Raw genomic sequence first — 24,758 nt, 5'->3', positions numbered from 1 at the left:
CATTTGGGAAGTAAACCAGTGGAAGGAAGGTCTTTCTCTCTCTCTCAATCTCTCTCTCTCTCAATCTCTCTCTCTCTCAATCTCTCTTTGTAATTCTTTCATGTAAAAAATGAGTAAGTATTTTTTTTTGAACTAGCTGCCCACCCACCCATGGCCTGCTCACTGCCCAGCCAGGGACCACACTTCCTGCTCCCTTTGCCCCAAGGTGGGCCATGTGACTAGTTACCACCGATGAAGCGGGGCCAGGAATGCCTCTCATCACCTCTGAGCCTGCGTGGTTATGAACCACGCCCACTCCTTAGCTAACCCTTGACATCAGGTGACCTCAACCCACACCAGGAAGATGGCTTAAGCCCACCATGCTTGATCCCCAGATGTGTGCGTAAGGCAGCAGGGCATTCAGTCTGTAATGCTAAGCCATGCAAATTCATCTGCTGATGCCTTTGTTTCGTCAGCATTTCCGAAACCCATAGAAAGTGCTTTCCTCGGGGTTAACATCCTAGGAGCACACTTGGTGTGTTTTACTGAGGGAATGCCCCCAAGAGAAGGGGAAATGAGGGATGTAGGGGAGGGGGGAGGCTGGGGGAGGAACTGTCCTGTCTGGTGCAGAGGGTGGGGAGAGGGAGGGACGACTCTCTGCCATCAGGCCCCATGCACTGCACTTCAGGGCAGACCTACCAGGAAGCTCCAAGACCACCCTTGAACATCCCCATTCCAGTTCGCTGTAGAACAAGGTCTGTCCCGTGCAGCTTCTTGGTGAGGAGGTCAAGGCCAAGTGTCCAGAGAAGGGGCAACTGTGAGCAGCAGGCCGAGGGGGTCTGGGTAAGATAACCCTACTGCATCCACTCTAACACTAGGTACAGGTTGGCTCCCAGAGCCCAGTCCCTATCAGGGACCCTAGCCTGGATGCCCAGACATCTTAATTTCAGGGACTACCAGTCTCATGTCAGGAAAGGAAGGCCAATGCCTGCCATGAGAGATCCCAGCATTCATTCTCAGCACCGCAGAGAGGTTGGGAGAAGGGACCTGAGGCCTCCACCCACGGCACTACCCCGATTCCATTAGCTTCTCTTCCATTTGGGGGGAGGGGAGGGAAGTGTGTCCAACAACGGCAAACATTCCTAGCTCATCTTACCAAACAGGAAGCAGAAGTGGAATGACGCAAAGAAGGGAAGAGTCTTGCCCAAGGCCTCTGAGCCAACCCTGGCCAAACCAGAGCCTGCACACATGGCTCCTGGCTCTTGCGGCCGTCGCTGGGGGCCACAGCAAGGAGCGCAGGCCCTCCCCACGAGACCTGAGCCCGCAGCCAACCAGACCACAAGCCCCACATAATCCAGAAACAACCACCATGGGGACCTCCCACCCTGGGATTTCCTCAATGTGAAAAACAAGCCCTCACCCCCAAACCACCACCCACTGTGGGCTTCCCCAGCTCCAACCCCTGTGCCTTTGCTGACCTCAGCACCCCGGGCTCTGGTTGTCCTTGTGTGTCCATTTCAAAGTCCCGGCTGCCTCCCCACACAGGGCCTGGTCTACACAGAGCAGCTTTGCAAGTTAGGTTCCTCCAGGCCCACCTGTGTTCCCAGCCTCCCAAGGACTGTTTCTCTTGGGTCTCCAGGATTTCCATGGGGTGGAAAGCCTCAAGGCTCTGAACACCACAAACACCTGCCTTTCCCAGCTGCTAACATCTGGCTGTCTTTGCCCACACACGCATAACACACAGCTTTAAAATGCTATAACACAAAGCTTCAAAATGCTGATGAAGGGTGGACACGGTGACTCATAGCTAGGGACCTCCATGGGAACCAGGGGTGCTGGATTCAGCATTCAGGATGTGCCTATCTCACGTCCCAGTGTCTGAGTGCAAGTCCTGGCTCTCCTTCCCATCCACTTCCTGCTACTGCACCTGGCAGGAGGCAGGAGACACGGCTCCAGTTCTTGAACCCCAGCTGCTCTCGTGGGAGATCTGGACCGAGTGTCTGGCTCCTGGCTTCAGCTACTGCCCTGGGGTTCACCCCGAAAGCCGATTTCACCTAGAGGAGCAATCTAGCCTGCTGAGAGAACACACACAGGTGGGCTTTGTCCCAGAATGGATGGGCCAAGGAGAGAAAACAATGGGCGGGGGGAGGCGGTTACAGCACCTGGTCTCCTCCAGCTCATTGCAGGAGTGGGGACAAGCCAGCTCCTGCCAGTTGCCAGCCTTTTATGAGGCCATGTGGTGACTCCCCCAGGTCAGGGGAGGGGTGAAGAGACCATCTTGCAGCGTAAGGTCCTAACCTTGCTGCCTGCCTTACCCCCATCACCCTGGTCAGCGTGTGCCGCACCCTGGGGCTGACACTGGGTCCTGGTGGGGTATCAGACACTTAGGTGGGAGGGGCCCTGCAGGCCTGCCCTGGCGTCTGGTGTCTCCCCTCCCCTGGAGCAGGAACACTTAGTTCAGCTGGCACAGGGCAGGGGCAAGGACTTCACAGCCATCCTAGAGAGACCAAGACGCACGTGCCCCTGTTTGTTGCTCCAGAGAGGGAACCTGGCTGGACGAGAGACAGGAAGACGCCGCATTCCAGTGTTTGGGAAAACATCCAGGACTGGCCCCATTGGTGGGAATGCGTGGTGATGGAACGATCCACTAGGGGGCACTCTTCTGTCAAGACCTGCAGGCATGTTAGGCTCAGGGGGTGCAGGGTATAGCGGCCACTGCTGACTGCTCAGGGCTGATGGCAGGCATTCCAAGGACTCCCGGGGTCCTGGCTGCAGGCGTGCAACCTCGGGGAAAAGGGGCTGAGTGGGTCCAATTTCCGAGGCACTGTAGTCGTCCACGTGTGCAGAAATTTGCTGTGGATGGAATCACATTCCCATTTGCAAGTGCATCTGCTGCGTCCCACAGGCAACAACCTAAATTCCTCGACTGAGCCAAAGCCAGGAGCCTGGAATTTCAACTGGATCTCCCACTGTGGGAGCAGGAGCCCAAGAGATTTGTGCCACCTCCCACTGCTTTTCCAGACCCATTAGAGGGGAGCTGGATCTAAAGTGAAGTAGCCGGGACTCTAGCAGGCACCCGTGTGGGATGCCAGCACTGAAGGCCGTGCCACAGCACCAGCTGGTATTCTGCTGGATTCCCAGGACCGGAAGTGGAGCAGCCTGGCCTCAAACCTGCCCTCTAGTGGTGGGTTAAACCCACTGCACCACAACGTCGGCCCCTAATATAATTTTTCAGCATTATTTTGAGTGTGTTCCATTTACTCTGGATTGGCTTTCTTGGCTATAGCAGTTATAAAAAGCTGACATATGAGGAACTTGACACAACCTTGTCTGGGAAGCAGTGGCGTGACCCTGCGGTCTCTCAAGTGTGTGTGTCACATCGGCGTTCCTGGTCTTTCTTGGATTGGGGGATTTTTTGCGATGACTCAGTGGCGTCAGTTGGATGAGGGGGCTGTCACTGCGGGTGAGCAGTTACCTTCCACCTGTCCACTCACCCCAGGACTTGGGATTTCCCTGCCCGGACCTGGAATTCCCCCTCAATAAAGTGCCTCCCTAGTGGACATCAACGGGTTACTCTGGCAGTAGCCAGTGAGTGACTTCAGGAGCTGGCAGTGAGCATGAGCTGTGCCACCCCACCAAACTAGCCCAAAATCAGGGCAAAGGGGAGGCAAGGACACCAGGGTCCTGGTGGCACCTGCATTTAGGTCACTGCTGGGGGATCAGTCTCAGTGCCCGCTCCCTTGTTACAGATCCGTCCTGGAGGAGTAGGGGTGCCCATCAAGTAAGTGGAAAGGAGGCTGGAAACAACACCCTTGCCCCCTGCTGAAACAACACCCCTGTGCCTGGCATAACAGAGGGACTGTCTGCCTTGCGCAAGGGTTTGGCCACACCGGTGTGTATACAGCATTAGTGGCAGGTGCACCTGGACTGTGCAACCGCGATACAGGGGTCTCTGTCCTTACAGTGAAACCGGAGAGGAGCCTGGCTGCTGCTGCCGCCCCCTAGGGACATCCACTTCTGAGCCAGCCCATTGCTGTTGAATTAGGTCTCGTGTGCAACCAGACAGAGCACTAGTTGGAGGGTGGTGGGTATGTATTGAAGAGCTAGGGAGATCTTTCCAGAACTACATATCTGGGACATACTACTGTGGCAAAGGGCACAAGTTCGCCCTGCCATGGGCCGCTTCAACGCAGACAGAGATAAGAGTACACGAGGAGATGTGTGCTCCATGGTGCAACGCCCAGGAGCGAGACACTCTGTCCCCCTACCACACAGCGAGTGGCCGCTACCCACCAGCCAGCCCTGGCAGTGTCCAGGCCCTCCCCAGAGGCTGTAGTCCCAGCAGTCTTTTGTGACAGCTACTATCAGGCAGGCACACATAAGATCCCTTCCTGAGCGGCTCATTCCTGATGGGTTCAGTACAATGGCTCATGGTTAAATCCTTGCCTCGAATGCACCACTGGGATCCCATATGGGCAGTGGTTCATATCCTGGCTTCTCCATATCCCACCCAGTTCCCTGCTTGTGGCCCGGGAAAGCAGTGGAAGATGGCCCATATCCTTGGGACTCTGTACCCACATGAGAAACCTGGAAGAAGCTTCTGGCTCCTGGCTTCAGGTCGGCTCAGCTCTGGCCATTGAAGCCACTTAGAGCATGAACCAGCAGGTGGAAGAATTTCCATCTCTCCTTCTCTCTGTAAATCTGCCTTTCCAATAAAAATACATAAATCTTTAAAGGAAAAAAAAGGATCAATGGGACACACAAAGTCTAGAAGTAGACCCACAGGTGCCCGCTCCAGCACACCCAGCCCTTCCTGTGACCCCCGTGCTGAAAACAACGACCCCTCCCTCTCCCTAACATTTGCCAGCACAAGGAGCAAACAGGTACCCAGCCAGGTTTCTTTGTGTCAAGAGAAAATAATGCAGGATTAGGGACCCAAGGGCTGTGTGTGCACACGTGTTCCTGTATTGCATGTGTGTGTTTCGTGTATATGGTGGATCTGTGTAAGTATGTTGTGAGCATGTGTGCGTATATATACATGTGGGCTGCTGACAGAATCAGAGGTCAGTACTCTAACGGGAGGTTTGGCCTCGTTCAGAAGGATCTAGAAAACCAAAACTCCACAAGGAAAAGGGACAATAAAGAGCTTGAAAGGGAGGGGGCAGAGAGCCACTCCCACCTCATGTGACCCTGGGAGGCGGCTCAGCGCCAAGAGAGGCAGGGCAGCAGGGCTGTGACAGTGGGACCAGGGCTCCACACCAAGAGGGAGGAGAGCGGGGCAGCAGCCACCATGGAGCCCCCTTCTGTTTCTCCACGCAGAGGCCATGTCCCCTGGCAGGGTCTCCTGCTGGCAGGTGAGAGGACACGGCTCCATGTGTTGTGGGCTGTGGAGCTGATTTACATTGCTTTAGCTGAGCACTCAGGAATCAGGCCTAAGGCAGTAGCACCTGGCCTTTGCAGACTCATTGACGTCCTATTGTCCTGTTAATGGGCTTGGGGGGAAGAGGAGATAATATGTAACAAAGAGGCTTAGGAGCAGGCCACTCCCAGCACTTCTACCACCACCATGGTCTCCATGTGTCAGTGCTTTTCACTTGGACATTCGCCGTGCCTACTATGCCGGCTCATCGGAAGAATTCTAATCTGTCCAGGCATTTTCGTTATTGTGAGACTGGCTTTTTACACAATATGAACTTGGAGGTTAATGTCAATGTCTTACAAAAGGGCCTTCTATTATTCCTACTGTTTTGGGTGTCCCCATTGACCTTATGCTAATCAAGGGACCTGTGTTTAGGGTTTCATCCTCTCCTTAACCTTTAGGTTCTCCTTTTCTTTGTGATACAAGATTAGGTTGTAGGATAAGGATTGTAGCAGGAATTTCTATTGTTTTTGGATAAAGCAGATGGCATGGTTGTTCTTAGAAACACCCACTTGACCATGACGTGGAAAGTCTGAGCCAGAGTTTAACTGATTCTGTATAAATAAAGCGGACAGCTTTATTGCCTTGTCCACTATCATCATGGAATCCTAGTGGTCCGTCTCTTTCTTTCTGCGCCTCGTCCACGCACCCTTCCCGAGTTCCGAAACCCAGGCTGGAGCTGGACTCCGGCAAGTGGCGCCCAACGTGAGTGACTTGACGAAGGTAGGTCTTTTCTTTCTCTTTGCGGCGTGGACAGGACTTCACCCAGGGCACTGCAGACCCCCTGACAGAAGGTCAGGTTAGAAGGGGTGAATAGTCAGAACAGTTTTTGAGAAGTCTTGTACCCTCTGTGCTGTAAAAATGGGCCAGAGTGATTCTAGTGAAAGAAGTTTATATGCTGATATTATTAAACATACCTTACATAGGAAGAGCATTAAAGTTAGCAGAAAGCAACTATTAGAATTTTTACAATTTGTGCAAAAAGTTAGCCCGTGGTTTATTGAGCAGGGCACTTTAGACTTACACACATGGGATCAGGTAGGGAATGATATGAAAAGGTGGTATCGGAATAATGGAAGAGTGGGCATGCCATCCTCTGCATATGCCATTTGGAATGCTTTAAGGCAGGCATTAGATGTGGGACTCGAGCCTTATCCCGCACCTTCAGCTCAGCGGAGAGAACATACTCCCCTTCTTGATCCTGAGAAGGGAGGCTTAGACCTTAGTTATGGCTCAATAGAAAGTGTCTGTCCTGAAGATAATGTCAAATATTGTAAAACTGACCAGGAATGTTTAACAGATGAGGAAGATTTTTTTAAACCAGAAATATTTGAACCAGGAGTTAGAGATTGTGAAAAGGGGCAAATGGCTGAATTACATGATAAAAGGTCTCCTGCTGTTAATCACAAGCCTTCAAGGTATTCGGCTAAGCATTCCAAGCCGTTTCCAGATAGACTAGATATAGCAAAGATTGGTTTTAAAGGAGCAATGCAGCAAGCTCATAAGGAAGGCGATTTTTTCTGTTTTCCTGTGATTTACGAATGGGATGAACCTGAATGGGAACCGTTGCCTTATAAGCTTATTAAAGAACTAAAGCATGCTATCTCAGACTATGGGCCAAACTCCCCGTACACTATGGCAATGGTGGAGAGCTTGGGAGCAAAGTGGATGACTCCGTATGATTGGTTTCAGACTGCTAAGGCTTGCCTCACAGGAGGAGACTTCCTTGTGTGGAAAATGGAGTATGAGGAATTAGCAAAGGCAGAAGTAAAGTCTCAGGGATCTGTGAGGTGTGGCAAACCTTCTTTTACCTTAGACATGCTTTTAGGACAGGGCACTCATCTTGGCATTTCAGAACAACTTACTCTGCCTAAGGAGACTCTACAGCTTATCTCCTCCCTCGCATTGGGAGCATGGAAACGCCTGCCACCTCCAGATCAAAAGTCTTCAGGTTTTATAAATGTTAAACAGAAAGCTGAGGAGCCTTTTGAAGATTTTGTAGCTCGACTCACAGAAGCGGTGAGCCGGACAGTAATTAACAGTACAGCTACAGATCTTATAGTTAAACAGTTAGCTTTTGAAAATGCTACTCCAACTTGCCAAACGTTAATTCAGCCAGTGAGAAGGAAAGGAAAGTTGTCAGACTATGTTCGAGCTTGTGCCGAGGTAACTCCATCTTACGTTCAAGGGTTAACTATTGCTGCAGCTCTTCAAGGTCAAACTGCGATTCAGATTTTAAAGAACATAAGAGGCAATCAAAGACGTAAAAAAAGAAACAATTGCTATTCTTGTGGTGGAGTAGGGCATTTTAGCCACAGTTGTCCTGCCAGAAGCTCATCTCAAAATTTCAAACAGGAAGAAACTTATAGGGACATTGCTAGCCCCAATTTAAATATTCCTCGCACTGTCTGTCCACGGTGTGAGAAGGGATTTCATTGGCAGAAGGCTTGTCAGTCTAAATTCCACAAGAATGGAACAGTTCTATTGCCTCGCAGTCGATCTAAATTGAGTAATCAGTCTGTACAGGGTCAGAAGCAGGGAAGCGGGAGGGCCCAGTCCTGGGCCCCCCAAGTAATAGGGTCATGTATGGATATTGTCTCTGAAAGGTACAAAACTAAAATGTTGAGTGCTACCTTAAGCAATGGGTTAAAGCAAAATAGACTAAAGCAAAATAGATTTAAATGTCATAATTGTAGGAAACCCAGCCACCTTCCAAAGCAATGCCGAACAGCATCTCTTTTAGCTCAAAAGTGTGGCACCTATACTGCTAAGGATCATTGGGCAAAAGTATGTAAATGTAAATCTAAAATTGATCATAATGGCCAGCGCCTGTGGTCAGGAAACTCGTGGCGGGGCCAGTCTTGGGCCTTGAACAATCAGAGGTTTAAAAGACAGCATTATCTTACCCAAGCTGTGCCTGTAGAAGAGTAACAGACTTAAAACCTGATATTGATTGTGGATATGCTAATTAAAAGTTGGTATTTTTATTGGCAATTAATTATACTACCTACTGTTCGTATCCCAACTGGATGCTTATGGCAACAAGGTCATTAGAGTGGCTCCATTTCTTTTCATGTATAAAAAATTATTACTTCTTATTGTGCTTTGAGCTCTACCTTAATTACAAAGAGATGTCATAAGAATAAGGAGCTTTTTTGGCAAAGATGTAAATAATTAATCCTTATAGCTCTAAACAGCTTACTTTTTTTAATATCCAAGGTTGAGATAAGACAAATAGCACTCTTAACCCTTGTAGATTCAATTTCAAACCAGTTAGCTGAAAATCCTCTGTCACATTTTGTTAAAAGTCATTTGGTTATATTTCAAAAGATTTGTTTCTTAACTCCTTTGTTTTTAACCTTTCTTGTTTCCTTAACCTGCTTCTTTAGTCTTTACAGATGGTCATATAACAAAACAACTTCTTTAATCATAGATTTTGAAAACGTCCTTACAGGCCAATGGGAAGGACATGGTCTCCTCGTAACTTTTGGAGGAGGGAATGCTTTCTTTTTCCACAGAGCTTGGACTTGCTGACTAGGGCTCTAGATCTTATCCAATTTACATTTCCACCCCCCTGCCATTTCACAGCAAGCATCTTCTACAGAAGTTCCTCCTCCTGCCCAGCAACTTCAGGGTTAAATTCTCTTCTCTTCAGCAGGTATTTTGTTTTAATTCCTTTGTCAAGCATTCCTCCAACCTTTTTTAGTCAAGAGCAGAGTGATGGGAGATAAACTAAACTGGGTCCCCAGAAGAACACCTAGCCTCCTATACTCCATCGTATGCCTTTCTGTTGTATTGTATGCATTCCTGGTGTATCATCTATGCAAGTGCAAAATGTTTTCCCAAGCCTGGGAACTGCTGTCTGCTCATTGCTACTGAGCTAAGTTACTCCTAAGTTCATGGCCTCTTGTCTCCCATTGTGCCTTTTATGTATGTTTCACCTGTGAAGTGCTTTGTTTTCCCAAGCCCGGGAACTGGTGTTTGCTCATTGCTACTCAATTGATATCACTCCTAGCCCTGGAACAGGTTTGCCAGCTGCAGCAGACAACGCGTTGAAAGGCAGCCAGTGACGGGTAAGATGGACACAGGAACGGACCGACCTAAGACAGGGACTCCGTCATGCTACGGAGATTCCCCATGACGGGTAAGGCTGTCAAACCTGAGAGTCCACAACCTAAGACAGGCGCATTCAAGTCTGCTTTAATACAGAAGGGGGAATATGTTGTGGGCTGTGGAGCTGATTTACATTGCTTTAGCTGAGCACTCAGGAATCAGGCCTAAGGCAGTAGCACCTGGCCTTTGCAGACTCATTGACGTCCTATTGTCCTGTTAATGGGCTTGGGGGGAAGAGGAGATAATATGTAACAAAGAGGCTTAGGAGCAGGCCACTCCCAGCACTTCTACCACCACCATGGTCTCCATGTGTCAGTGCTTTTCACTTGGACATTCGCCGTGCCTACTATGCCGGCTCATCGGAAGAATTCTAATCTGTCCAGGCATTTTCGTTATTGTGAGACTGGCTTTTTACACAATATGAACTTGGAGGTTAATGTCAATGTCTTACAAAAGGGCCTTCTATTATTCCTACTGTTTTGGGTGTCCCCATTGACCTTATGCTAATCAAGGGACCTGTGTTTAGGGTTTCATCCTCTCCTTAACCTTTAGGTTCTCCTTTTCTTTGTGATACAAGATTAGGTTGTAGGATAAGGATTGTAGCAGGAATTTCTATTGTTTTTGGATAAAGCAGATGGCATGGTTGTTCTTAGAAACACCCACTTGACCATGACGTGGAAAGTCTGAGCCAGAGTTTAACTGATTCTGTATAAATAAAGCGGACAGCTTTATTGCCTTGTCCACTATCATCATGGAATCCTAGTGGTCCGTCTCTTTCTTTCTGCGCCTCGTCCACGCACCCTTCCCGAGTTCCGAAACCCAGGCTGGAGCTGGACTCCGGCATCCATGGGTGGGCACACAGGGACAGGCTGGCGTCTCTGGAAGGACGGGACTCAGAAGGAGCACATACTCATCTATACAGGTGCACGCTCCGCCCCTGGAAAGCAACGTTCCAGAAGACGTGACAAGTTCAGGGGCACTGAAGGAGTGGAGGGCAGGCAGGGGGCCTTGATGTGGCAGGGGACACAGCAGACAAATACACACCGAGATACACACATGGACCCACGCTCTGATGCAAACACACGTAATCGCAAGTCTGAGGAGTGAAGGACCTGCTCAGAGGCAGGACCCTCCTTCCTCCCAACATGAAGCTACGCAGGTTGCCTGATTTCTTCCTATTCCTTTCCAGCCTGCCTTCTAACTGTTGGGATTTCGCCCACCATGGCCAAATACACAGTGGAACCTGCACCGCCCATCGCTGCTGAAGGCACGGACACGCTTCTCCTCCTCCACAGCCCACCACAGAATGCTCAATTCTATAGCTGGTTCAAGGGAGAAATATCTAATGCAAGCCTTCGTATTGTAACATACACAGTCTTGGACAGCCAAGTTGATCCATGGCCTGAACATACAGATAGGCACACAGTCTTCCCCAGTGGGTCCCTGCTGATCCAGGACACCATCCAGGGGGACACAGGGAGAATCCAAGATGCCTGAAGTTCCCCCACAGTCACCTCACTTTCCCTCCCAGGGCTTGGACTCTTCCACTAGGCCAAGCCCTCCAGTTCCTTGCCTTTCCCAATCCCTTGGCCAGTGGGGTCCAGGGTCCGCATCTCCTTGGGGTTCACCTTCTGGCTCAGGCCAGAGTGGCCCCTGTGGGCCTGTCCTTAGCTCCCCCTCCCTCCACCCTGGGACCCTGCCCAGTATGGAAGTGATGGAGGAAGGAGGTCTCCTCTCCCATCCTCGCTGTCCCCCTGAGTTGGGGCCGCTGCTGGCATGCTCAAACAAACCCTTTCTCTCCTAGGAGCAGCAGCCAGCATGACCTCACAGAGTTCCAGTCCTCGGCTTCCAGCCCCCCCCCCAACCCCCCGTAAGCAGCATCCATCCTTGCCATCACTCCTGGGGACCCTGACCCTTTATCAGGGTTACATGAAACAGTCCAGGGGACCCTGGCCAGCCAGCTCAGCCCTGACCTGTGGAGTCCAGGTCACCTCCTCCACCTTACTTGGCCTCAGATGGCTGAAGGGTCTCTCCCTAGACATGACCTCTCTCCCCTACTGCTCTGGGAGCTGAGGACCACCCCCGACCGGGTCACACCCTCTCACTGGCTCCCTCCAGCAGCTTCCCCACCTCTCACTTGGGAGTGAGGGCAGTCCCAGCTGTGACAGACTCAGGGCAGAGGGACTGTCACTCCCTGGCACGGCTCCCCCCAGCCAAGGACGGGTTCCTTCGCAGAGGCAGTCCCACCGCACTTTGACGTGACCCCCACCTTCAGTCCCCTCCCTTGGCCCCGGAGAGAGCCCAGTTCAACAGGTGCGGAGTGGTCCATTAGTGGTCCGGGCTTAATGAGGGTGAGGGCTAGGACCTGGGTGTCCCGTCCTGGTTTGGAAGGGCTAGTGTTTAGAAAGCTTAGCTGGATGACAACTGTCCCGGGTCCCTGCCCAGGCCTCCCACCCTGGCCCCAGGGCAGCCATTCCTGTCTAGGAATTGAGTGTGGGGATGCTTGTTCTGGGACGCAGGCCTAGCCCCAGCCCACACTGGCTGAGCTTTGCGGCAAAAGTGGGGGGTCAGGGAGGTGAGGCAAGAGGGAGGGGTCTGGGCACTGTTTCCCTGAGCACAGCCAGCCCGAGTCCCTGAGTAGCCCTGGGTGGGGGGAGGGGAGCAGGGCCTAGGAGACCCTGGACCCTGTCCTGAGAAGGGAACCAGCAGTCTCTTCCTCTCTTGCAGGAATTCCTAAACCCTGAGGCCAGGAATTCCCCAACTACAACCAGTGAGTGAGTCAGCCAGTGAAAGATTCTCCCTCTCTCTCTCTCTCATGCTGCCATTTTTAAAAATAATCATACATACGGTTAAGTACAGCGTAACATTTCATTTTGTATGTGCTTCTAGAAATGTAAATTTAAGATTTAAGAGTTTCGGGTCCGGCGCAATGGCCTAGCGGCTAAAGTCCTTGCCTTGAACACGCCAGGATCCCACATGTGTGCTGGTTCTAGTCCCTGCAGCACCACTTTCCATACAGCTCTCTGCTTGTGGCCTGGGAAAGCAGGAGAGGACGCCCCAAAGCCTTAGGACCCTGCACCTGTGTGAGAGACCTGGGAGAAGTTCCTGGCTCCTGGTTTCGGATCGGCTCAGCTCTGGCTGTTGCGATCACTTAGGAAGTGAGTCATCAGATGTAAGATCTTCCTCTCTACCTCTCCTCCTCTCTGTATATCTGACTTCGCAATGAAAGTAAATAAATCTTTAAAAATAAAGATTTAAGAGTTTCAGTCCACTCACTTTGCTAATAGAGGGTTTGGTTTGGTAAGTCAGGTCGTACTTAACCAGCAACCCCACGCACGCTGTGTCCTTTCTGGAGGTGCCAGGGCCTGGTCTGTTCTCTCAGCCTCATGCTTTCTATGGCTCCTCCCTCCACCATCAGAGCCAGCACCAACCTCAGGCACCCTCCTACCCTGGTTCTCCTGCCCACTCTCCCACACACAGACTTACCTAGGTTGGGGAGGTGGCCTTGGTAAGCCACGGTTTAGTCTATAGGCTATCTTTATGTGCAGCAGTCCAGGCTGGGAGCATCTTTGACAGGCTTCTGCTCCATTCACCATGCCTCTCTTACCCATTCTGTCACCTTCTCCCACCGGGAACTGCACCAGCTCATCTTGATGGTTCGTGTCACTTCCTACGTTGGTGCCCATCACACCCTCCAGCTCCTGAGAGGCTGGAGGGTACCTCAGGCCTGCAACTTCCTCCTCAACTTCTCCTTGGTGGCAAGTTATAGCAATGAGGGACAGTAGTTGAGCTGCCAGTCGGGATACGTACATCCATATCCAAGTGCCTGGGTTCAAGTCCTGGTCCTTCTCTTCCCTGCAGCTTCCTGCTCATGCACACTCTCTCAGGCAGCAGGCGATGGCTCAAGCACTTAGATCCTTGCCACCCAAGAGGATGACTGAGTTCCAGTCTCCAACTTCAGCCTGGCCCAGCCATAAATGTTCTACTCATTTGGAGAGTGAATCTGTGGATAGAATCTCCCTCTTTCTCCTTCCCTCCCCATCAAATCAAATAAAAATGAATACAGTTTCTTTAAAATATTGTTTTTATTTTTATTTGAAAGGTAGTGTTACAAAAAGGAGAGACACAGAGAGGAAGGGAGATCTTTCATATCTGCTGGTTCACTCCCTAAATGGCCGCAATGGCTGGAGTTGAGACAACCCAAAGCCAGGAGCCAAGCATTTCTTCTGGGTCTCTCACCTAGTTGTAATAGCCCAAGGACCTGAGCCATCCTCCACTGCTTTCCGCAGCTATAAGCAGGGAGCTGGATCAGCCAGGACGTGAATTGGGACCCATATGGGATGCCGGTGCCACAGGCAGAAGCTTAGCCTACTATGCCACAGCACTGACCCTCTAAAAATTAATACAGTTTTGAGAACAGAAAGCAAAACCCAACAGGCAGATCACAATTTACCAGCCAATTTCCTGCCATCAGCACCATGGACAGTGTCTCCACGACCCAAATTCCTGGACAATGCAATAGACAAGACCAGGATGATAGGAACTGCTGGAAAAGCCATTTCCAGTCTGCCTGTGAAAGACACAGTAGGGTGGGAGGCTGCTGTCCCTGGTTTGTAAACTATTCTGCTGAACACCCCACACTCCCTTTTGATCTTGCAAAGATCAGTTTCATCAGCTTATTCCTTAAGGAAGCTAACAGCGTATTTTATTTCTTTAAAGGCCAAGTGCATCAGAATTCTTGAGATGAGAATAGTCCACGTGGGCACAGCTTTGCCTGAAGTGGTCAGATCTAGTCTTTGCTGTGGGGTAAGGGTGGGCACTGCTACCCAGAGGGCCTCCGAAAAAAGAAGTGAGGCACGCTTGTGCTCAGGCGTGCAAAAATAAAGCTGCTTGTGTGCTCTTCACCAAGAGGATAATGAGAACGCTGCTGACAGCATTTCCTCCCAGCACCTACCTACAAGGCGAGCCGGGCACATGGCCAGCCCCTCGTCTTTCAGGCTTTACTGCTACTTCTCCTGCTGCATGGTTGACATCATTGTGCTGTGAGTTCGCTCCTGTCCCCCCTTCAAAGAACACTGTAGGCTGTGTCACTGCATTCTGGTACTGTTTCTTTTTCTCTCTCTCTCTCCCTTTCTCCATATCTCTCTCTCTCTCTCTCTCTCTCTCTCACACACACACACACACACACACACACACACACACAGAGTTTAATTTGAAAGACAGAGCGACAGAAAAAGAGAGAGCTCCCATGCCTTGGTTCGTTTCCCCCTAAATGCCCACAATCACCAAGGGCTGGGCCAAAACCAAAACCAGGAGCTTGGAACCCAACTCAAGTTCCCTAAATGGATGACAGACGCCATCCAAATAGCATCTTGGATGCCTCCCCAGGTACACCTGCATAGGAAGTAACATCAGAGAACTTGGGGCCAGGCCCTCTAAACTGTAGGAGTATCTTAACCACTTCCCCACATCAGCAAGAAGCTGGATTGGAAGTGGAGCAGCTGGGACTCAAACCAGCACTCATGTGGGATGTCTGCACTGCATGCAGGGGATTAGCTTGCTACACCACTATGCTAGCTCCATGGCTGAGTTACTAAGAGAGTTAGAGAGGGGACTTGCATCTGCTGGTTCACTCCTCCAAGTGGCCCCAATGACCAGGGCTGGATCAGGAGCCAGCTTCCTCCCGGTCTCCATGTAGGTGGTGGGGCCCAAGAACCTGGGCCATCTTTTGCTGCTTTTTCCAAGCAGGCAACTAGACTAGAAGTGGAGCAGCCAATCTCAAACTGGCACCCATATGGGAAGCCAGCACTGCAAAAGGTAGTTTTACCAACCACACACATGAACAGCCTCTGTTGACACGTTTAACTGACCCTTGTAATCTGACTGTCTTGAAGAATTCTATGTAAAGGGCCATTGGAAATGATGGTAGCATTTGCATTAAGGATGTACCCATAAATACTAACCACCTGGCTTCACACCATCTGCTTCTGAGACAGTGACCCTGGGAGCTCAGGACCAGGGCCACGGGATTGCCCTCTACAGACAACCACTAGCAATCTGCTCAAGCAGACTGGGGCCAGCTAGCAAATTAGCGGATTAAGCACTACTTAAAACACTTCACTACTGATACGATCCTGACTGATCCACTTCCCACCCAGCTTCCTGCTAATGTGCCTGGGAAGCAGCACAGGATGGCCCAAGTCCTTGGGCCCCTGCCACCATGTGGGAGACCCAGGTAGAGTTCCTGGCTCCTGGTTTCAACCTGATATACAGATGTAGTTGTTGGGGCATTTGCAGAGTGCAAAAACACATGAAAGCTCTCTCTCTCTCTCTCTGGGGCCCGGTGGCGTGGCCTAACAGCCAAAGTCCTCACCTTGAATGCCCCGGGATCCCATATGGGCACTGGTTCTAATCCCGGCAGCTCCACTTCCTTCCAGCTCCCTGCTTGTGGCCTGGGAAAGCAGTTGAGGATGGCCCAAAAAGCCTTAGGACCCTGCACCCGCGTGGGAGACCTGGAGGAGGTTCCTGGTTCCTGGTTCCTGGCTTCGGATCGGCACAGCACCGGCCGTTGCGGTCACTTGGGGAGTGATTAATCAGACGGAAGATCTTCCTCTCTGTCTCTCCTCCTCTCTGTATATCCGGTTTTCCAATAACAATAAAAATCTTTTAAAATAAATAAATAAATAAAAATAAAAAAATAAAAAGATATCTCTCTCTCTTGCTTTCACTCTCACTCTGTCACACACATACACACACGAGGCCAGTGCTGTGGTATAAGTAGGTTAAGCCTATACTTGCAATGCCAATTAAAATCCTAGCTGCACCAACTGATCAGGGCAATGGACTGTGCCAGACCCTGTACTTGCTAGTACATATAAGAATTTGCTCTGGGAACACCTCAAAGTTCCTTTGGGGATCTCCCCAATCCAACTGCCGGACTCAGAACCCTAACCATGAAAAGACAGAACAAGTCAATCAACCTCAGCCATATGTTGGCAGTGAAAAACTGGGCAAATGGAGACTCTAAGATGGACTTTGTCAATCAGTGGATTCTTCAACGACCACACCGTGCTTGCAGCAGCGAGATTGGCAGCGATTCATAACTGTTGAACTATCAAAACCACTTGAGCAAGACCCTCAGAGCATGCCCCACATCAGGGACCTGGGGTGGGTGGGAGACTGAGTGGGGTTTCTCCCTTAAAATCCCCGTTTACCTCTGATACATGAAGTAAACAAAATGGAAATAAAAACATCACAACAACAACAACAAAATCCCAGCTGCTTCACTTCTGTTCCAGCTCCCTGATAATCCACCTAAGAAAGCAGTAAAGTCTGGCACAAGTGTTTGAGCCCCTGCAACCACATGGGAGACTTGGAAGAAGTTCCTGGCTTCAACCTGACCCAGCCCTGACTGTTGCAGCCATTTGGGGAATGCGTACATGCATTTGTGTGTGTGTGTGTGTGTGTGTGTGTGTGTCTGTGCACATGCGTGCTCACCCTCATCTTTGTGTAATTCTGCCTTTTAAGTAAATTTTTTAAACATTTCACTTGGACCCATCACAATGGCTCAATTAGTTAATCCTCCCCCTGTAAGTGCCAGGATCCCATATGGGGGCCGGTTCCTGTCCCAGCTGTCCCACTTCCCATCCAGCTCCCTGCTTGTGGCCTGGGAAAACAGTCAAGGACAGCCCAAAGCCTCGGGACCCTACACCTGCATAGTAGACCTGGAAGAAGTTCCAGGATCCCAGCTTCAGATCGCCTCAGTTCTGGTCATTGCAGCCACTTGGGGAATGAATCATCAGACAGATCTTCCTCTCTTCTCTCTCTCTCCTCCTCACTGTATATCTGACTTACCAATAAAAAATAAATAAATCTTTAAAAATAGATGATAGATAGATAGATAGATAGGGCCTGGCGCTGTAGCCTAGCAGCTAGTCTTTGCCTTGTGTGTGCCAGGATCCCATATGGGTTCTGGTTCATGTCCTGGCAGCCCCGCTTCCCATCCAGCTCCCTGCTTGTGGCTTGGAAGGCCACAAGAGGCGCCTGGTTCCTGGCTTTGAATAGACTCAACTCCAGCCATTGTGGCCACTTGGGGAGTGAATCAGTGGACAGAAGATCTTCCTCTCTGTCTCTCCTCTTCTCTGTATATCTGACTTTCCAATAAAAATAAAATAAATCTTGAAAATAATAAAAATAAATTTTTACGTGTCCTCTGGATGTCCCGTGAGGCTGGGAGATCAGCAAAGACTCAGAGCCACTGCCAGAACCACCCTGAGAGGCTCCGCTCCCGTGCTCACGGCCTTCACTCTAGCGATGGCAGACGAGCCAGGAACTCCTGATCCAACCCACAGAGCCCACAGAGCCCACAAGCAGGATGGGCAGAGGGGCTGCTGAGTGCCCCCGTGTCCCTGTGCCCTGCTCCTCTCTCCCAAGGCCTCTCTCTCTCCCTGCTCACAGAGCCCGGTACAGAGTAGAAAAAAAGCTCGGAGACTTTATTTGGTGAGGTGAAGAGGTCTGGGTTGGCTGGTCAGTGCTTGCAGGCCAGCAGGAAACCAAAGAGGACACTCCAGGCGGGACCCCGAGGGGCGGGTCTGGCGCCAGCAACCTGGGACCTGTCCATGATGTTGAGGCCCTCGGTCACTCGGATGCTCCCGATGTGGTGGAACTCTCCCAGCAAGTGCTGGCGGCTCTGCGCACAGCCCGTTAGGAGGATGGTGGTGTTGAGGCGGCCTGTGCGCAAACGGAGGGGGGGACACAGTCAGGACTCCGCAGCCCGGCCTTCTGCCTGAGGCGGTCACCTGCTCCTTTCCGCCCCCTGGAGACGTGGGCCTCAGGTGCCTTGCCCCTGGAACCTCACTCCCATCCTCAGATTCCACCACCCCCCCTCCGCCCCAACAAAGCAGGCCCTTGCAGGACACGTTGTTCCTCCCCACTCACCTTCTTGAAATTTTAAGGTGGAACCGTAACATGCAGACGCGGCAGTGGGGCAGGACTCGAGGGAAACAAAGTTTGGAAGACACTCCTTATCATGCCTGCCCACACAAGTGGGGCACTGCTGGGCCGATTGCCCGGAAGACTTAGGCATATTCGCCCTGAGCCTCACAAAAGGCACCAGGCTGGTGAGATTGTTGCAGAGATAGGTCCGACAGACGCGGCTGTAGGAGGCGATCGACACGCCAGGCGGCGAAATGAGGTAAGAGGTTTGCGCGGGGTAGGACAAGGATGAGGTGCAGCCTTTAAACCCCACGACTCCCCTCTTGCTTCCTGGGGGATATAAGCTCTGATTAGTGTCATTGGCCTTGCCGGAGAGGGGGGCGCTTCCCAGACTCCCCTCTGCCCTCATTGCCCACCCTGCCTGTCCCCCAGGGGAGGGTCCTCTCACAGCAGCTGCACGGGCTTGGAGGCTGGGGTCTCTGTCTCTTCACTCCTGCCCCTGCGAGAGCCTCCTCAGCTCCTCTCTCCCTCCCCCTACCGTTTCCTTCCTCCTGGGCTCCCTCCCTCCCTCCAGGAATTTGCCCTCTTAGCCAAGGCCGGGACACTGCAGCCAGCTAGGACCCGCCCCCTTTCTTTGGCCAGCATCCTGTCATTATCCTCACAACTCTGGGTATCCCTCTACTCCCGCCGCCCCTCCCGGTCCTGGGTGCTGGACGGAGGAGTCAGCCAGAAGAGGGAGGAGGAGGAGAGGTCGCCTAGCCACGCCCAGCCCCAGCTCCGCCCCGCCCACTCACCTGTCTCAATGAATATTAGTGTCTCCTCGCAGCCCTCTCGCAGTTTGCACACCATACTCCTCAACAGAAGCCATTTCCAGTTGTGGAAGGTGACCGCTCTGAAGTTGGAGGCCATCGCTTCATAGCACAGGAGAGCTCCGGCCCCTGAGGACAGAGTGCCCTCACTGAGCCTGTCTCCCCCACCCCAGATACCCAGCCCTGCCTCCTTCCCACCTCTGCCCCAGGGTGGCACGCACGTGGCAGCATATTGAGGGCACCCAGGAGGCACAGCAGCTGTATGGGGCTCAGGGGCTGGAGGCCCATGATCCTGCCTGCCAAAGCCGTCCTCCCAGATCCAAGCTCACTCTGGCTCTGTCCACCTGCCTGCAAAACAGAAAAGCTGATAGTCCATTTGCACACTGCAGGCTCCCTGGAGACTTTGGCCAGCGGCCTGACCCCCTACCCTACTCCCACCAGCACAGTCTGTCTCCCTTCAGTGTGACCCACACCCACATCAGCTTCTGCAAGCCACACTCACTCTCCTGCTCAGGTCCTCTGCAGGGCGCCGCGCTGGCTCAGGACCACTGTTGCCCAGGCTGTCCTCCGCGAGGCTGCAAAGTGGCTGCACCCAGGAGTGCATACAACTCCTGGGGCAGGAGGGGGAGTGAATCAACATCTCACCACAAGATCCCAGCTCACAAGGAAACAGAAGTGCATTTGGATTTGGTGGTAGGCACCATCCTCCATCCCTCTGTCTCTTACACACACACACACACACACACACAGCACCCGTCAGATTCACTGATGGCTGAATGAGGCCTGTGGTCCAGACAAGAGTGTCATGTCACACATTTCCTTGTTCCTGTGGGGTCGTATCTACAGATGTCCTGTTGGGCAGCTGGAGGACAAGTGCAGGGGACTCTGCTAGCTTGTATAAACCATTCTTTCCAACTTAATATCTTTGTGATCGAACTACCTCAACCTGTGGGATACAGGTCCAATGGTACGAGCAGGATTTGGGGTTTCTACTTTGAAATACGTTTCTCAGGTAATGACCTTGAAGGCGTGTTCCTGAATCAGCTCAAGGAGCTGTATAGGCAACAGCCAAGAACTCTCTGCTCTCCCCAGAAAAGCATGGAAATCAGGATGATGGCCAAAACCCAGGAGACAGCACACAGCAGCAGCAAACATTGTTGTCCAAAAAAAAATCAACATTTATACTCGGAAAAGATGGACAAGGTGATTCTGTGGCAACCTGACCAAGAGCCAAGATGCAAATTGAATACAAAATGAAAACTAGGGGGCAGCAGACATCAGATACTTCATAATTAACCAAGGTATCGTCAACAACTCCAAATTTTAAAAACCACATACAGCAAAGTGATATACTCCTAAAATAATATTCACATATATGACATCTCAGATCAACAACAGCCCAGCATCTCCCACACGTCAATGAGACAGAAAGAGAAATCCGGGGCCCGCAGCCAGAAATGCTAACAGGCTAAGAAACGCTCACATCTAACAACAACTTGTCAACTGTCAACCCTGGATAGCATTACAGGGTAGTGGACAGAGCCCCCACCTGCAACACCGACATCCCATACAGGCGCTGGTTTGAGTCCTGGCTGCTCCACTTTCTATCCAGCTCTCTACCCATGCACCTGGGAAAACAGCAGAGGATGGGCAAGTCTGTAGGCTCCTACACCCAGGTGGGAGACTGGAAGAAGCTCCTGACTGTAGACCAACTCAGCTGCAGCCCAGCTCTGGCTGCTGCAGCCCTCTGGCAAGCGAACCAGTCGGTGGAGGAGCTCTTTGGCTCTCTCCCTCTCCCTTTCTGTAACTCTTTCAGACAAATAAATCTTTACAAATGAATGAATGAATGAATGAATGAATGAATAAAATCTACCCACCAAAGATCAGGAGGCTGGAGACAGAGACAGCGCTGGCAAGAAGGAGAGGACAAAAGGAACCCATGGGCACTGGACCCTGAGCAGAAAGGGTGTTTAAGGTTCTGATCAGTGTCTCAGACCCAACTCAGCTTAACAAGACTGACAGTAAATCAAATTAGCTTTATGAAAAAGAGTGGTCCCAAAATTCCGTGCAATTAAATCATAAGCATATTTTTATAAGGCTTATTTATTCTTTATTACAAAGTCAGATATACAGAGAGGAGAGACAGAGATGAAGATCTTCCATCCGATGATTCACTCCCCAAGTGAGCACAACAGCCGATGCTGTGCCAATCCGAAGCTGGGAACCTGGAACCTCTTCCAGATCTCCCACACAGGTGCAGGGTCCCAAGGCTTTGGGCCGTCCTCGACTGCTTTCCCAGGCCACAGGCAGGGAACTGGATGGGAAGCGGGGCCACCAGGATCAGAACTGATGCCTATATGGGATCTGGCACGTCCAAGGCGAGGACTTTGGCTGCTAAGCCATTGCATTGGGCCCCTTTCCATGAGCTTTGAAAGGTAGACTTGAGCCCAGCCTAGCAACTAAATTTTTGCCTTGCATCCACCAGGATCCCATATGGGTGCCAGTTCGTATCCCGGCAGCCCTGCTTCCCATCCAGCTCTGTGACTGTGGCCTGGGAAAGTAGAGAATGGCCCAAAGTCTTGGGACCCTGCACCCATGTGAGAGACCTAGAAGAAGGTCCTGGCTCCTGGCTTCAGATAGGCTCAGCTCCAGTCGCTGCAGCCACTTAAGGAGTGAACAAACAGACCAAGATCTTTCTCTCTGTGTCTCCTTCTCTCTGTAAATCTGCCTTTCCCCCCCAAAAAAAAAAAAAAAAAAAAAAAAAAAAGGAAATAAATCTTGGAATGGGAAAGAAAGGAAAGGGGAGAAAGAGAAAGAGAAACAAACAAAGGAAGGAATTGAGAGAGAGAAGAAAGGAAGGAAGAGAGAGAGGGAAAGAAAGAAGAAAAAACTTATACGGGCCTGGCATGGTAGCCTAGTGGCTAAAGTCCTTGCCTTGCCAAGATCTCATATGGGTGCCGGTTCATGTTCCAGAGGCCCTGCATCCCATCCAGTTCCCTGCTTGTGCCCTGGGAAAGCAGTGGAAAATGGCTCAAAGTCTTGAGACCCTGTACCCATGTGGGAGACCCAGGAGAAGCTCCTGGCTCCTGGTTTCAGACCCGCTCAGCTCTGGCCACTGTTCACTCTGGGGAGTGAACCAGCAAATGGAAGATCTTTCTCTCTGTATCTTCCTCTCTCTGTAAATCTGCCTTTCCAATACAGATGAATAAATCTTTTAAAAAGAAAGAAGGGAGGAAGAAAAGAGGGGAAGAAAGGAAGGAGGGAGGGAGCGAAGGGGAGAGAGAAATAAAGAAGGAAAGAGAAAGAAAAAGGGAAGGAGAGAGAAAGAAAAAGAAGGGAAGGAGGGAGGGAGGGAGGAAAGAAAGAGAGAGAGAGAGAGAGAGAAAGAAGGAAAGAAAGAGAGAAAGAAAGAGAAAGAAAAAAGAAGAAAAGAAAAAGAAACTTATACTCATTTCTGGTAAACTGCAGGTACATATGACACATAACTTCCACCTTCATGGGAACACACATGAGGATGTTAGGGGGACGGCAAGCTGAGGTAACCGAGGGGTGCCACCTGCAGGGAGCCCCAGCACAGCACTGATTACATAGTAACATGTTTCTTACCTACTTTAAAACTCATGCCTATGGAGCCCGGCGGCATGGCCTAGCGGCTAAAGTCCTCGCCTTGAACACACCCTGGGATCCCATATGGGCGCCGGTTCTAATCCTGGCAGCTCCACTTCCCATCCAGCTCCCTGCTTGTGGCCTGGGAAAGCAGTCGAGGACGGCCCAATGCCTTGGGACCCTGCACCCACGTGGGAGACCCGGAAGAGGTTCCAGGTTCCTGGCTTCGGATTGGCACAGCATCGGCCCGTTGCGGCTCACTTGGGGAGTGAATCATCGGACAGAAGATCTTCCTCTCTGTCTCTCCTCCTCTGTGTATATCTGGCTGTAATAAAATGAATAAATCTTTAAAAAAAAAAACTCATGCCCACAAAACACTGCTCATCCTGCAAAATCACACACCACAAGATACAGTAACTCCCTTCGAATAACTGCCTATGGGAAAAATAAGTATTGGGAGGGGGTTAGTGCAAATCACACTGAAAAATAGTATGAGAGAGACATCGGGACCCTTGGGACCCAGAGGTGGCCCAGTAGGAATCCTCAGCCCTCCACTAACTACCTGCCCCATCTCTAGCCTTCTCAACTACTCAGCGTGCTTCCTCGCCTTAACAATGAATCAATAATACATCTCACAGGGTCAGTGTGAAGACTAGAAAGATTGCTAATAGAAGCGTCCGCAAAAAGCGCTCGGCAGCCACCCACCTCCTTAGCCCTCACTCAGGCCGCTTCCCATCCCACTCCTCCCCTAACAGACACCAGACCACCTTTCCAGCATTATTTGGCCCAGCTAAAGGTCGTGTCTGACACCCTCTCCCAGTCTCCAACACCACACACACCATCAAGGCTCCATCACCTACACACCTGCGGCAGAAGAGAAACCCTGGAGGGCTGACCCAGGGCGACCACCTCAAGGCGCTGGGTCGATCAGAGGGGACCCCCCACGATCTGAGCAAAGTACAGGTGCCCCCAGGAAAAACCTAAAGGAAAATGCTTCCTGGAAAGCGATGATGATCGGAGGGGCTAGCGGGTTTGCCACCTTGAGGGAAAGACAAACCCGCAAGATGGGGAACTAACTGATGGAGTGGGAGCTGGTAAGGGGAAGGGGAAGCGCAGAAAGGGTCCTTGGGATCCGGAGTCCACTGGGAATGGGGGTCAGGGAAGGGTGGGGGTAAACCTCAGGGAGGGAAATGGGAATAAAGGGGGGTTCAGAAAGAGCATCCAAGGCCCCGGTTACAGAGCAGGACCCTTCACCCCTAGGCAGGGATGGCCAAGCCGGAAAAGCTATTACAGAGGAGTCCCAGGAAGCGAGGAAAGGAGACAGAGAGCCGGGCTCTGAGCCGACACAGCACCGAGAGAACCGAGAACGTGAACCCCCAAAAACAGGCTCCCCAAAACAACAGCGCCCACTCCCCAAAATCAGCAGGGCAGACAGGCGGAGAAACAGCAGGACACAGAGACCAACAGAGAGCGATCAGAAGAGATCGGAAGGAAAGGGGCGGAAGGAAACTGAGGCGGGACCCTGCAAGGAAACAGGGAGGACAGAGAGGGTGAGAGCGCAAAGGGAGAAAACACCAAAGGCTGCCACGGCCACAGTGCCACAGTGCGCCTGCGCTGAAGGGCAGCCGGCCAACGCCCAGGGGCGGGGCCGGGCAGGCCGTTCCTGGCAAGTGGGCGGGGCGTCGGCAATACTCGACGCCCCATTGGCCAGTTCCTCCAGAAGGCGAAGAACAGTCTGGAAAACCAAGGCCTTGGGGAAGCAGGGCATCGCGAGCGCGAGACTCAACTCGAAGCTCTATTGGCTGGCCCGTTGGGCGCGTGCAACCTCCGACAGCCCTAAGGGGGCGGTCCGCGAGGCTGGATCTCAAAGCCCATTGGCCTCCCACCTCGGCAGCCAG

General features: G+C 51.5%; 2 protein-coding genes across 3 annotated transcripts; one reads left to right on the top strand and one right to left on the bottom strand.

Moving 5' to 3' along the window:
• Positions 1–5,269: 5,269 nt before the first annotated feature.
• LOC118757691 (carcinoembryonic antigen-related cell adhesion molecule 3-like) lies at positions 5,270–11,062 on the top strand. The gene is made up of 3 exons (XM_036492614.2): positions 5,270–5,333; positions 10,701–10,868; positions 11,043–11,062. Exons 1-3 carry the CDS (start codon positions 5,270–5,272, stop codon positions 11,060–11,062), a joined length of 252 nt encoding a protein of 83 aa, XP_036348507.2.
• Positions 11,063–17,982: 6,920 nt separating this feature from the next.
• On the bottom strand, positions 17,983–21,083 carry LYPD4 (LY6/PLAUR domain containing 4). 2 transcript variants are annotated; one of them, XM_058674340.1, is made up of 6 exons: positions 20,883–21,083; positions 19,757–19,865; positions 19,476–19,602; positions 19,240–19,383; positions 18,449–18,775; positions 17,983–18,241 (listed from the first exon to the last, which is right to left on the bottom strand). In XM_058674340.1, exons 2-6 carry the CDS (start codon positions 19,856–19,858, stop codon positions 18,039–18,041), a joined length of 903 nt encoding a protein of 300 aa, XP_058530323.1. In that variant the 5' UTR covers positions 19,859–19,865; positions 20,883–21,083; the 3' UTR covers positions 17,983–18,038. The 2 variants fall into 2 exon arrangements, with proteins under 2 accessions (XP_058530323.1, XP_036348592.2); XM_036492699.2 differs by lacking the exon at positions 20,883–21,083 and having other exon boundaries at positions 19,476–19,618; positions 19,757–19,838.
• Between the last annotated feature and the right edge of the window lie 3,675 nt (positions 21,084–24,758).

The sequence above is a fragment of the Ochotona princeps genome, chromosome 16 (assembly GCF_030435755.1).
Source record: "Ochotona princeps isolate mOchPri1 chromosome 16, mOchPri1.hap1, whole genome shotgun sequence".
Taxonomy (NCBI): domain Eukaryota; kingdom Metazoa; phylum Chordata; class Mammalia; order Lagomorpha; family Ochotonidae; genus Ochotona; species Ochotona princeps.
The sequence above is the reverse complement of the archived record's forward strand: the minus strand, read 5'-3'. Positions and strand labels throughout refer to the sequence as shown.